The sequence below is a fragment of the Centroberyx affinis genome, unplaced genomic scaffold (assembly GCF_046629955.1).
Source record: "Centroberyx affinis isolate AG114_WGS23_722 - 3 ecotype Tasmania unplaced genomic scaffold, CSIRO-AGI_Caff_v1 ptg002982l_1, whole genome shotgun sequence".
NCBI lineage: Eukaryota > Metazoa > Chordata > Actinopteri > Beryciformes > Berycidae > Centroberyx > Centroberyx affinis.
In genome coordinates this window covers 90,597-103,773 of record NW_027281088.1, presented here as the reverse complement: position 1 = coordinate 103,773, position 13,177 = coordinate 90,597, and the positions used below count along the sequence as shown (strand labels likewise).

Sequence of the window (13,177 nt, the reverse complement as noted above, 5' to 3'; positions counted from 1 at the left end):
AAATGCAGCAAGGACCTTACAGCAGTCTGTTCAACTCAGAGTGAAGAGGAGGATGAGTTGCAGAAGCCATGATGGCCGACCTGCCGTTCTCTATCTCTGCTCTTTTTAACAAAGGCTTCTCTCCACCCACCCTCCTCCCTCCCTCCCTCCCTCCTTCCCTCCTCCTGGCCTGAGGGGCTGCTCGCGGTCCCCCAGACGCTTACAGACAGATGTCCTTGGTGGAGCAGAACACGCTCTGCTTGACGTCACAAGCAGCTATGGGGCTGTGGAGGAAGCTGGGGGGCTCTCTGCCTTGCAAAGACCACAGTATAAAGGCAGACCAGGGGGTTTGAGTTGGTCTCTCTCTCTCCAAACCTTTCCTCTAGCCAGCCCCGGTCCAGCAGGACACAGCAGGGAGCTACTCAGCATATAGACATAGCATATGCCATTTTTGGTGGATGCTTTTTTTTCCAAAGAGCCTTGGTAGAGAGCATATATTTTAAGCATGTGTGGCTCCAGCGGAAATCAAACCCCTAACCCTGGCAATGTTAGTGCCATGCTCTACCCACTAAGCTATGCAGGGCCAACATATAGACTATAGGTAATAAAGAAAAGGGAGTAATTGAGTGTGGATGTTGACTAGAAAGAAACTGTATCTAATTTGATGTCTGAACTCAGGCTTTCTGGGCGCATAGGTTTCAAATGATGCATGTGTAGTAATCCACAGACAATCAAAAACTAAGGAGGGGAGGTTTCTTATGTGACATATAAGTCCATTTTATTCCAAAGTATTGCAAGGTGCAGGACAGTAAATGTTTCGGTCAGCATGTAGTGACTAACATTTGCTGCTCTGCACCTTGCACTTTCTGCACTTGCAAAAAAATTGGGCTAGTATCTTGCATAAGCAACCACACATACTTAATTTTCAATAGTGTGTGGGTTTCCTACCACTTACAATGTGAGTGTGTGTTGGCATCCTACTGATGCATTTCTGTAATCCATGGATTTCATCCACCTGACACCCACATGGCCGACATTACGTGAACATCTGCGAGCCGCATCTCGAGGCCTTCCCTCATGGGAAGTGCCTGGCAGTTAGCTAGCTGGGAGGAGAAGGGAGGTGGAGGCCATTTGCAGTAACCAATCAGTTCTCCCTTCTCCATCTGCCCTCAGCAGAATGGACCACATTCAGCCCTGACCTGCTGATGTGGGCGAGTCGTGGTGTTCGGCCTGGATAGAGCCATGAAAGAGTTCATTAAGAGAATTCCATAATTACATACAACAGAGTTCTTCCAAGATAGAATATTGAACATTGGATCTAAATATGTAGGTACTCAACATTGAATATATACAGTAGAGTGATATGTTTAGACTACTCTATATATACAATACTACAACAATACTTGACAGTAAGTCTGAGACAATGTCAGAAAGACCAATTCCTGTACATCCAGTAAACATGCCGATTGACAGTTACTCTGATTATGTATATATTACGTATTCTACACCATATGGTATATTACATATGCATAAATATGAGTAGTTATCAGACGCTACATTTTGTGCAACTTGTGTTTGGACCAATTTAATTCAACACCAATCTTCTGAAATAATAGATAATAAACCAGTCAAGGTTGAAAACACTGTATTAGAAAGACAAAAACAAATGCTTTGAAATTCCCATGTTTCAATATCTTTTTCAACAGACATAATCTTCTTAAGTATTCCAGTAAATCTGTTTGCAATTATATTCTGTTACCTATGGAGATGAATTCAAAATACACGCATGAGCTTATAGTCTTGGCTCAGTGTGTTCCATTTCCTCTGAAGCTCAGTATGTCAGAAGTGTTTCCAGGGCCAAGGACCAATTATTCAGCGCCCTCAGCCCTCCCTGCAGCTAAGGTCATTATGTGAGTGTCACTATCATGACCCTACGGTTCCTCTTCATTTGCAACTTATTTGCAGGAATTAAACCGTGCACAGAGAACGTGTGTGAAATATGCGGCTAAATTGGATGTGCCTGAAACACCCAAAGCCCTACCTACAAAGCTAGTATTATTTTTCTAAATAATAACATTTGCTGAATACATTTTTTCCAAGGAATAGAGTTTAACGAAGGAGCCAGAAATCAGTGTTAAGCAGATTCCGAAGATATTACATTGGAGCGACGGGGGGAGAGTGGCGATCATTAAAAATACTGCTTATCTAAGGGAAAATTTCCTACTTTAAATGTTCTCTCGCTTTGTCTCCCTCCATGCCAGCGTGCTTCGTCTAGCAGTCTTCTCTCTCCCTGTCTTTCTCTCTTTTCTTTTAACATTTAGATTCGCTGCTCGTCACCTTCTATTGATCACGCCTAATTTGCATCCAGGAAAAGATGAGAACTCAGATATTCACACTCCGAGAGAGGACGATCTCAATGATTTATTCATTTCCAAATCAAAAAAAAAAAAAAAAAAAAAAAAAAAGAGTGGAAGGAAGGTAGATGAGAAGGGGAATCTTCATAGGCAGCAGGCGACTAGCAGGCTCTGAGGCTGGGCTCCTCTTCCCCACACCGCCCCCAGGCACATGGTGTGCAAGTCCTCCTAATTAACAAGGTGAATCATGCTGCCGCTCTCTAATTAGCCAACATGACAATCTAATGGAAACATGCGGGCCGAGCTGGCACACTTAGCATCACCTCACAAAGACCCCCGCTACCGTCCTTCCCCTATGAATACCATACAAATGACATCTTTTTTTTTTAAATGAAAAGGAAAAGGTGGGGCAGAGTGGTTTGAGGAGGTGTGTTTTTCGGAGAGGTCAGAAGGGAGAAGTTAGCTGGTGAGGATGAGGTGGGGTATTTTTTGTTATAACTCTCCTCTCCTATCCTCTCTGTGTGGTGTTTGTTGCCTAATTGAAACGTGTCCTGCCTCCTGCCTCCCTCTCGCTCTTATCCCAGGCAGAGGAGGCTGGCACCTCGCCACCAGCGTAGCTCAGCATGCCCAATTCCCCTGTCGCTCGGGTCCCAAGGAGTGCTCCGGCGCACAAAGAGAAAAGTGAACCTACAGGCTTGTACAGCGCGGAGACGAGCCGCTATCTCCCTCTGAGGCAAAAAAATCTCCTTTTTTTTGTTGTTTTCCTTCTCATTACAGCACTTTGTAATATTCGAAAACACACAGGAACACCAAAGGTACTTTTAAAAGCCTGCTTCTTTTTTTCTTGTAATATGTCTTGAGGAGAAGAAAAAAAAAATGGGAGAAGTTGAGACTACCGACAACAAAGCAACAAATAAAAATAGGGCTACAGTGTACTATTTAGTAGCCTGTGCATGTTGACGACCTACACAACACATCTTTGTTGTGTGATAATTAAATTACCCGCATCAACACGCTATACGATCTTTCAATTGTCACAAGTGAAATACAATTGAAATTATTGTAAGGAACAGAATACCTACCTATCTAGTGCACCACTAAATTTCAAATAACGAACAGTGGTTTATAAATACATGACCTTCCATTCACAATAACAGCACATGCGCGAGCTGACCATGAACTGCATTGCCCTCTTCACAGTGAGGTACTGTATATCTGTGAGTTACAAGAGCCAGGAGGCCAGGGATGAAGAATATAACTACTATGAATTGGGACACACAAAACAGCAGGAATTCTCTTTGAAAGTCAGCACAGAAAAGGCATAGAGTGTGGAGGAGGGTTTCGACTAGCAGGCTTTTGCCCCGGGGCCAGCCCGATGGGGGGAGAGCGCCTCTTTGAGCAGAGCAGTTTGTGGAGGGCCAGAGGACGAGAGCCTGTGAACTCGCAGATATAACTGGGCTAATAAAAAGCTAACGGGCTGCTACATTGTCCTCTGACACACGAGAGCCTCCCCTCTGAAGTGTGAGGCACTGGCCGACGGGGCGTTCAGCGTGGGCGGACTCCGGTCTCGCTGTGACCTGGTCACCTGTGGAGGATGCCAGGGCAATCAAGAAACATGTATGTGCATTTAGGCCTGGCGCATGCTGGCTGAGCAAAGGGTTACAATTTAAATAACATGCACAACATTAATGTGCTGAATTCTTCATTATGTAAGCAATGAGGGGAAATATGCTAAATTTGACCACGGTTGTGCATATGTCACAGTAACATGAGTCGAAGTCGATTCACAGATTCGAGTAACATTTATGTTAATGCAGCCAGGCAGGACATATACGCCTCGGTCTTTAATTGGAGCCATGCAAGGTTCAAAGTTGAGCCAGGGCAGAATTCATTCGGTAGGGGTTCAAGACATTTCAAGCAACGCTGGTGCGCCGACGTGGGCAAAAAAAAAAAATCCCTCCTAACGCCCGAGGAGAAAAAATATTTGAGGAAAATTATTCTAACAAAAAGCGGCGAGATTCCCATTGGACAGCTCTCGGTTTCACACAAGTTTTCTGGAATCACTCTGAGGGGAAAGTGGAGCATTGCTGCAAGGACATGGGAATCTGGAAGAACAGGAAAGGCAATGGAGGAGAGGAGAGGAGAGGAGAGGAGAGGAGAGGAGAGGAGAAGAGAGGTATATCCCTCCCACCCCATCTCCAGCCGTGATCAGGCTGTCAGTGGGAGACAGACTGTGTTAACCATTGTTTTAACCTTTGTTTATCCAGGGAAGGTTGACTGAGCTCCATGCATCTCTTCAGCAACTCCCTGTTTTACATTCATACGGTTACACACATTCCCACCTGGGAGCTGCCCAGTTCAACCACAGTCTTCCACTGCTGGCCACTGAGCAGCTCCACTTAAGCAGGTGGGGGTTAAGCGGCTTGGTCAAGGGCATCTCAGCAGTAGTTGTTGAGGGAGGGACGTGTCTCTCATTCACCCCCACTTGCTTCAGTGAAGCTGCTCAGTGGCCAACAGCAGGAGACTGAGGTTGTACTGGGCTGCTCCCAGGTGTGAATGAGTGTAACTGCATGGATATGAGCACACATGCTGAAAAAGAGCATGTGTACAAAGTATATGTCACTCCCTGAGTTGTCAGTTTTGTGTTCTGTCCATCTAGAGTGCTGCCATATCTTCCCAGCTGTCTCTAAGGCCAGCAAAAAGCCTATAACCCTTTTTCTAACTATTCCAATGATCTCAATGTTTCTTACATTCCTTCTTTCTTTCTTTTTGTTCTGAAAGCATAAAAGCTCTACGCTCTGTTATGCCTTTGCATGTGCTGTACAAAAAATTATAATTGGGCTTTTCTAATAACACATTTACCATAAATTATTTATGGTTTTCAACAAATTACATTCTGGAGCTGTGGCCTGAAACATCAATGACCTGCATTTCACAGGCGGTTTGATAGAGCAAGATGGCATTAAGTTGGGGCTATCGTCAGAATAATATGATGCCTTTACCAAGGGAAAGAATTCCTTATCATTTCCCCTCGTTCTCTGATCAACAGTTGACAGACTCCTCCCCACACATCAGGCGCTGAAGAGCTGAATTTCATGTGCGTCTCTCTCCACTTGTATGATTTTGGTTAAGTGTACCATGCTGCCGTACCCAGTCCCACATCCATCCATACCCACTGCTATGGATTTGATAGAAGCACACTAGTATGGCAGCTATTTTGATAATCGATTAATCGGTTTGAGTAATTTTTTAAGAAAAATAAGTCAAAATTCTCTGATTCCAGCTTCTTAAATGTGAATATTTTCTGGTTTCTTTACTCCTGTATGACAGTAAACTGAATATCTTTGGGTTATGGACAAAACAAGACATTTGAGGACGTCATCTTGGGCTTTGGGAAACACTGATCGACATTTTTCACCATTTTCTGCCATTTTATAGACCAAACAACTAATCGATTAATCGAGAAAATAATCGACAGATTAATCAACAATGAAAATAATCGTTAGTTGCAGCCCTACAGCCAACTATATTTGGTGCTGGACTGCTTTCAAAAGGTCTTGGCAGGTTTACATGCAAGGTTCTGCATGCTGCACCCCTACACAAAAAGGACCACTCCTGCTCAGTATCCCAGTGGAAAGCCAAAGGATGAGACTGTACCATAACATCATAACCATATTAATGCCATTGCACAAGTACAAAATTGTACTTGTGCAATGGGACAAAGACATTTTTTTTTTTCCACTGAGGAACGGCAACATCCCTGCAACTGTTTTTCTATAACATGTTGTTCAAAGTTTAGTTTGGTTCAGGTACTGTATGCTAGAAACATGCTGGTAAAACAACCAGTGCATCTTTGGTACTGGCCTGCTTTTGAATGTCATCAATACATTAGCAACATACACACCTTCACGCTATTCCACTGGTAAACCACACTACCATAAGCATAGTGGGGCCAGTATGGGTACAGCATGGTGCCATAACTCATAATGTTTGCCAACTCACTTCTACCATACCAAAAAACCAAACAAACCACTGTACTGTGCCGGGATAGGTCCAGCATGGTATGCTTATGCTGTTAAACAGGACATAACAGGAGCTCTCGGGATAACTGTAGAAAGGGAAGGTTTTGGCCAGCTGTAGCAGCCAATTTGTCTCCCCTCCTCTCCTGTTCCCTCTTTTCCTGTCCTCTTTCCACTCCTCTTCTACTGTTCACTCGTTTCCTGTGTCCAGTTGTGCCTGCAGACGGGGTTGTGATGATGAATCTGTGGCCGCAGTGTGTCTGTGTGTCTGACACCGTGATGTATCTCTACTGGCCCTAACTCCCTCTCTCTCTCTCTGTCTCCATCTCTATCTCTCCCCCCCCCCCCTCCCAAGTCTCTCTCTCTCTGTCTCTCTCTGCCTCTCTCTCTCTCTCTCTCACTCTCAATGATTAGGCATTGCCTGGCCTCCTGCCTCGGTGTTGGAACAGACAGAACGCACAGACCCAACAACAACAACAACAAACAGGAACTGGGCTGCTCGTTTTGCCCATTGATTTTCACTGGGGGCATTTCTGAAATAGCCCATCTGACCTTTCGGCCAAATGGTAGTGAATGGAGGAAACAGCGGCGCTAGACTGCTCTGCCTCTCTCTCTCTCCCTCTCTCACGCAAGACCTCTGCCTGCAACTATCTGGCTAGCCAGCACTGCTGGCGACAGGGATGTGGGTTAGGTTGCTGGTGCAAATACCAATACACACACAGAGAGGCAGGGCTATATGGGAAAAACAAAAAAATGCAGAAAAAACACATTGGCAGTGTACACACTCCTTTGCCCCACTGGTATATTTTCATCCAAATAACACATTTATACATTGTCAGTGAAGCAAAGCTATTTTTTTTATTAGCCTATCTTTATGTTCGCCATGTCGACTTTTACAGACTGTAAAATGATAATAACTTTGTAATGCTAACAGGCATAAAGCGAGACTGGGAGCATTGCTAGTGAGTTAACTCTAGCCGTTCAGACACCCGGGTGGCCTGTGTGGATCCACTGGGTGCAACTGACAAAAGTCTCTGAACTAACTCTTCATTAAGAAAGTCATGTCCAAGCTACATATAATCCAGGATAAATTGCTCACCCACTTCACAATATAGTGATGTAACACCGGAGTTGTTTCAGCAACAAGCAAACACTTCCCATAATATCAACAAAGAGGCTCAAGTAGTTGTTTGTTCATGGTGAGATGAGGCTTTGCTGTGAACACAGTGGAGTTGTGCCTGACCCAGCAGAAGCGCTGACGATTATTTACGGTATGCTTCTGCATGTTACTGATGGATTTGGGTTGTCTATGTGAGCAGCGTCTTGATTGTGCTTTGTTCTGAGAATTGTGTGAAGTGACAAACTAATTTATTGGTCTAGGATAAATTATGTCCAACTAATAATACTGCTACCACAGCTAGGATTAGGTAGAAGACAAAGAGGCAATCAGGTCTAAACATGAGAGTATTGAAGGGAATGAATAAAAAAAAAAAAAGTTATGTTCAATAAAATTTAATCATAGCTATGCCGAGCATGTTGAGCAGAAGCAAGCACATTCCCCACAACAATTTTGGCATACAGAGACAGGAAAGTTCAGCGGTATATCAGTGAAGGGAAAAAAAACTTGGGATTTTGGAGAAGTTGAAAATACAATTCATTTTCTGTTCTGTCTGTCTTTTATGTGGTGAGCTGTGATGAGAAGTGTGCTTTGTTGGAAGATGACTGTCAATTTGTTTTGGTTAGATAATAATCAAACACGTGAGCTGTTACAAAAGAGGTGGACTCCATGTAGCATATGTGAAGCCTGGGAAAAACATCAACATACTTTGTATGATAGCGAAATTTGTTTAGGAATGTGTTTAGGTTATACAAAACTGAGGAGCAGTGTTTGGATGTACGTAGCCCATGTGGGTTGCTTATCTGGAGAAAACAAAAAAATCAGTGTCATAAGGTCACATACCGATGAGCCTAAGATATGATTACAGTAAAAGGACTTTGTCCTCCTGTAATCCGAACAGACAGACTAAATTTGACTGGGTCTTATTCATCAGCAGTGGGTCCCGTTGAAAAGAAAAGAGTTAACTAGCAGCTACTCACTGCTCTCAACGCACTGCAACTGCCTTTTACAAACAAATCATGTGCTAGCTCAATTTAAGCGCCGGCACTTGGTTCAAGTATATAACATGTTGTCATTCCATCTTTCCAAATGATGATTGTTTGGTGGCGGTGGTAGTGACGGTGGTTGTGGTGTGTGTGTGCGTGTGTGTGTGTGTGTGTGTGTTGGAGGAGGGGGGGGGGGGGGGGTTTAAAGAGAGGCTGGCTCCTCCGCCCGTCGCCTGGAAGAGGAGCTCGGGCTCATTATCCTGATGAAATTTGCGCAGATGTGTGAGCTGCCGACAGACTCTGCAGTGACACAAACAGCCAGCTCTGTCCCCTTGAGCCAGTCAGGTGATGAAAACCGGAGAGGCACGGGGGCTGAGAAACGACGGCCATTAAGCAAAAAAGAAAGAGGTGAGGGAGGGTGGAAGAGGGGGGGTGGGGTGGGGTGGTGTTGTGGGATAGGGGGGCAGGAGGGGGAGGGGGGGGCGGGAGACAGCATTACATAAAGTAACAATTTCCAAAGCCCCTTCTTAAAATTCCAGATGAAAATGAGAATGTGCGTACGTGTGCGGCGTCTCCTCGCGAGGCGCTAATCTGGCCGTATCCAGATGACGAGCGGACTGCCACTTAACAGGGAGGAGATCCACTTTGATCGCACGGCCCCCGGGGCAAACCTATCGCGCTGCCTATTACACTGCTTCATTTGCATATGCGGGGCTTATGGGTAGGCTGAGATCTAGTGTGAATGTTCTAAACTGCAGCGGGGCTCACTGTTGCTGGAAAGATGTCCACGCTGGGAGCGGAGAGAAGAGCGAGCGCTGCCGCTGGCCCAGAGGTTAGAGGAGTGGGCTCGTCACTTGAAGGTCACCGGTTCAAACCCTCAGATTGGCTGAGAAAATCCAAGAAATGCTATACCATGCCTCAGCAGCTACTAATGCAGTGTGTTCCACAACGGTACAGAGTAGCCAGCTGGTTGGGAAAAGTAGCCAGCTAGGAGGACATGCAAATTTTTGCACAACAAGCTCAATTTACTGCTCTCTCACACATTTTAAAGGCTCTATTCTTGACATTTGAAGGATTAATCAATAGAATTGTCTTGAAACAGCAGAGCTGTTTTAGGTGGTAGCAAATATCAAATCATCAGCATTATTATGATGCTCTCATAACAGCTTTCTCTAATAGTAGAGACCTCTAATCGTAGTAGAACAATTATTTACAGCATAGCAGTAAATCACAAAATTTCAATAAGGCAACATTTAGTTAAGATAATTATTAATTCAATCAGACTTGTATATGAACATGTTTTGCTTTTACATTTTCACAGCAAGACGCACAATCATTGGGGAAACCATTGGGCCAATTAAAAAAATATTTTCAGGAGTGTTTTTAAAATAATGATGAAATAAATATCACCAAGAACAAATAAATACAACCAATGATTATCCTGTATGAACATGAAATAAATAAAATGAAAAATTAAGCATTTCTCTTATTTCTTAAGCCTTTAGAGTTAAGGCACATATCTATTTTGTTGAACATCATTGGGTTGTAATAATCACACATGCTAAAAGGCGACTGGCACTGCCCTTAGGTTCTACTATCCGACAGCTAGGTTATATTGCACATCACTGACAATATAGGCATGCAAAGTGGCAAGGTACACACTCGCACACACTCAAGCCGTGTCAGAGAGTTTCACTTTTGTTTTCGGATCGTGGGCCTATAGTCTGCTTCCGACTGGATGAAATGCAACAGATGCAGGAGAGAGAAGCGAGCAACAATATGGTGAATAGTCAGATGCAGCCCGCATTAAAAACAAAAATGACCATTAAAACCGTAGCTGGCTGTAAACAAGTTAGTAGTCGGCTATTTGGCCGGCAGCTGGCGCTTGTGGAACACGCTGCTGTTGAAGAGCCCTTGAGCAAGGCACTTAGCACCCAACTAGTAGAAGGCAGTGGTTGTACTGGGCAGCTGCCAGGTGGGAGTGTGTGGAACTGAGTGAGTGTGAAGTGTGAAATGGGGTTTTGCTGAAAAAGAGTATACGTGCTTAATAAACTTTACCTGGATGAATAAAGGGCTTTTTTTTTTTTTTCAGAGCAAGAAAGTTAGAAGAGCCCGTCTCAGCTGTTAAAGTTCCACCTGAACAACAACAGGTGAGTGGTGTTCGTTTTATCCTCCTGCCTACTTAGACTACACCACGTAGCTCCACACATTCCTCTTGATCCTTGTTAGCGAGCCAGGGACCAAAAGCACCCAGTGATGTTATTTTCTACTTTTGGAGTAAACAAAAAAAAAACAAAAACACAAACTTCCACTGTGACAGAACTATTTCGCTTGCGTAAACAACGTTAACCAACCACTAAAAGGAGAGTGGTCTACTTTCTGCGCTCCTCTGGGAATTCATACTATACAACGTCTGCTCTTAAAACTAGGGGGATACAGCAACTTCACACTACCGATCGGAGTGCAGCGCATCAGTTGAAACATTTCCAAATTGCTACACGTACACCTAAGCTTTTATGAGTGCCTTGGCCTATTTGTTAGGAAAGGAAAATAACTTAGTTTGCTCCTTTGTAATGATAATAGTTAATACAGAACGTGCATCGGTACATCTGAAACCCTCATTCACCAGACGTTCAGTGTTTTTTTTTTTTTTGCTATCTACAGATGTAGCCTTTGTAGAAGTCCCACTTTTTACTCTGTGCCTTTACTGAACTGATGCTGCAATTTGGCTTGTTTCCAAAGAGAAACATCATGTTTTTGTCTCTTTTCAGCCTTGAAGTGTTCAGGTAACTAGCTGGTTGAGAGACATTAGAGTCTACTCTTAGAACATTCTACTGTACTAAATTCAAGAAAGAATTGACAGCAATACTAATGCAGGATTTATGCAGAATAAACACAAAGGGGGACTTATTTAACGGCAGCAAGGCACATTGAACAGCAGTTAGTCGAAATTTAAACTGGTGCAAGATGGAGAGGAGGAAGCAGAAGAATAAAAAGAAAAAGGAGGAGGGTGGAGGAAGCGGAGGGTCTCTTTGGTGTGCGGAAAATCACTTTCCACACACGGGCATCAATCGGCGCAAATAATTCCTCAAACTTTTTTAAGTCCGACTTTAAATGGCATTACATATGTAGCGAGGCATGAAAAATTAATACGCTGGAGTCTTGGAAATGTCAAGGGTAATGATCTCCGCGGCAGCTTACCTCCTTAGCTTTCTGTTTCAGTCGAGCTTGCTCTGGGTCCTCTTGCCTGGAGCGACTCTGTGGAGTTAAGGGGGGGGGAAAAACACAGGTTAACAGCTGGTTTAGGGAGCCCAGCCCCCCCCCGCCCCCCCCCGCGCCTCATCTGTTGCGGCCGCTGCAAAAATAGTGCAAAATGGGAACAGGATACAGGGGTGTCAAGGACATCGTATTTGAATTCAGAGAAGTGCAATGGAGCGCCCCCCGGGGGGCAGTGGCCTTTAAACCCGCTCCAAATCCAGCCCTAAATAAGCCGCTGGAGGGGGATTCTAATCAAAAGAGGTTATTAAAAATTCTGCACGAGCCAGCATACACACACACACACACACACACACACACACACACACACACACACACACACACACACAGACACACACACAGACACGGGGGCAAGGGATGTTGCTGAGTTTCAGTGGCAGTGGCTGTGTGTGTGTCACTGTGAGCCAGTGTGTCTATCCATTGCTTTGTGTGTTTGTGTGTGTGTGTGTGTGTGTGTGTGTGTGCGTGTGTGTGTGTGTGTGTGTGTGTGTGTCCCTGGCGTAACAACACAGCACTTCTATTTTAATCAGGAGCCGGGATCTGGGTGAATGTACTTGTCCCTGGGAATCCTTCACCACACAGCCAAATGTGCGGGTGACCACTGCAGGCAATACTGGCAGTTTATCGTACTGTGGGCTAACTGGATATAATTATTTTGTGAATGTGGACATGATCTTGATATTTAAATTTTTTTTTTTTTTTTTGGCAAGTATTTTTTTCTTTTGGCAAGTATCTTAACACTCTTGGAGAGCGTCAGTCCTCTATGTGGTTTAATAGCTTTCTTTCTTTCTTTGACAAATTAAAAAGAAGGCATATCATGTATGCATGTGAAAAAAAAAAGTCAAGGATAACACAATAAAAGCCTGTTTTGGACATTGTTGTTCCTTCATGCTATCATACAGTATACTCTACCTAAATTCATTACACTGTATTAAAATCTATTTTCTTTTTCAGTTTCCTTCTCTTCCCAACACCAAAACAGTCAGCATGAGCGCTGGCCCTCATTGTTTCCTCCAAAGCGAGACTTCCCACTCCTGCCTCGGCTCTCTCCCTCCCTCTCTCCCTCCCTCCCTCCCTCCCCTCCTCCTCCCTCTCTGTCTTACGGACAGAGAGCCGCTCCTCCTGGCCTCCTCCTCGCTAATTGGCTTTAAATATATCAGGCGGTTCACGTACTGGTCGGTATCTCAACTAAGACTAATGTGTTTGCCCTCCGGTCGGCCGGAGCATCCCTCAAGACTTGAGTCATATTTTAAATGGACGCCATGGAGGAGGGAGGGGAGGGGGGGGGGGGATTATTTTAGTAAGTTCTTATTCAAGAGGTCAAATTAGCAGGCGCTCCGGCAGGAGAGAGGCGGGCGGGGAGGGTGGGGGGGGGGGGGTCGGAGGGGTGGAGGAACGGGAGGGGTAGGTACAGATGGACTGTTTACAAAGGCCAGCGGTGCCACT

At 44.5% G+C, this 13,177-nt stretch overlaps 1 protein-coding gene across 1 annotated transcript in view; it reads right to left on the bottom strand.

Moving 5' to 3' along the window:
- LOC139658921 (transcription initiation factor TFIID subunit 4-like) overlaps positions 1–13,177 on the bottom strand; it is a 104,719-nt gene that overhangs the window by 36,554 nt on the left and 54,988 nt on the right. Inside the window, exon 13 of the mRNA XM_071537104.1 lies at positions 11,657–11,713. Within this exon, the coding sequence (XP_071393205.1) occupies positions 11,657–11,713 (57 nt within the window). The remainder of the gene's footprint in view (positions 1–11,656; positions 11,714–13,177) is intronic.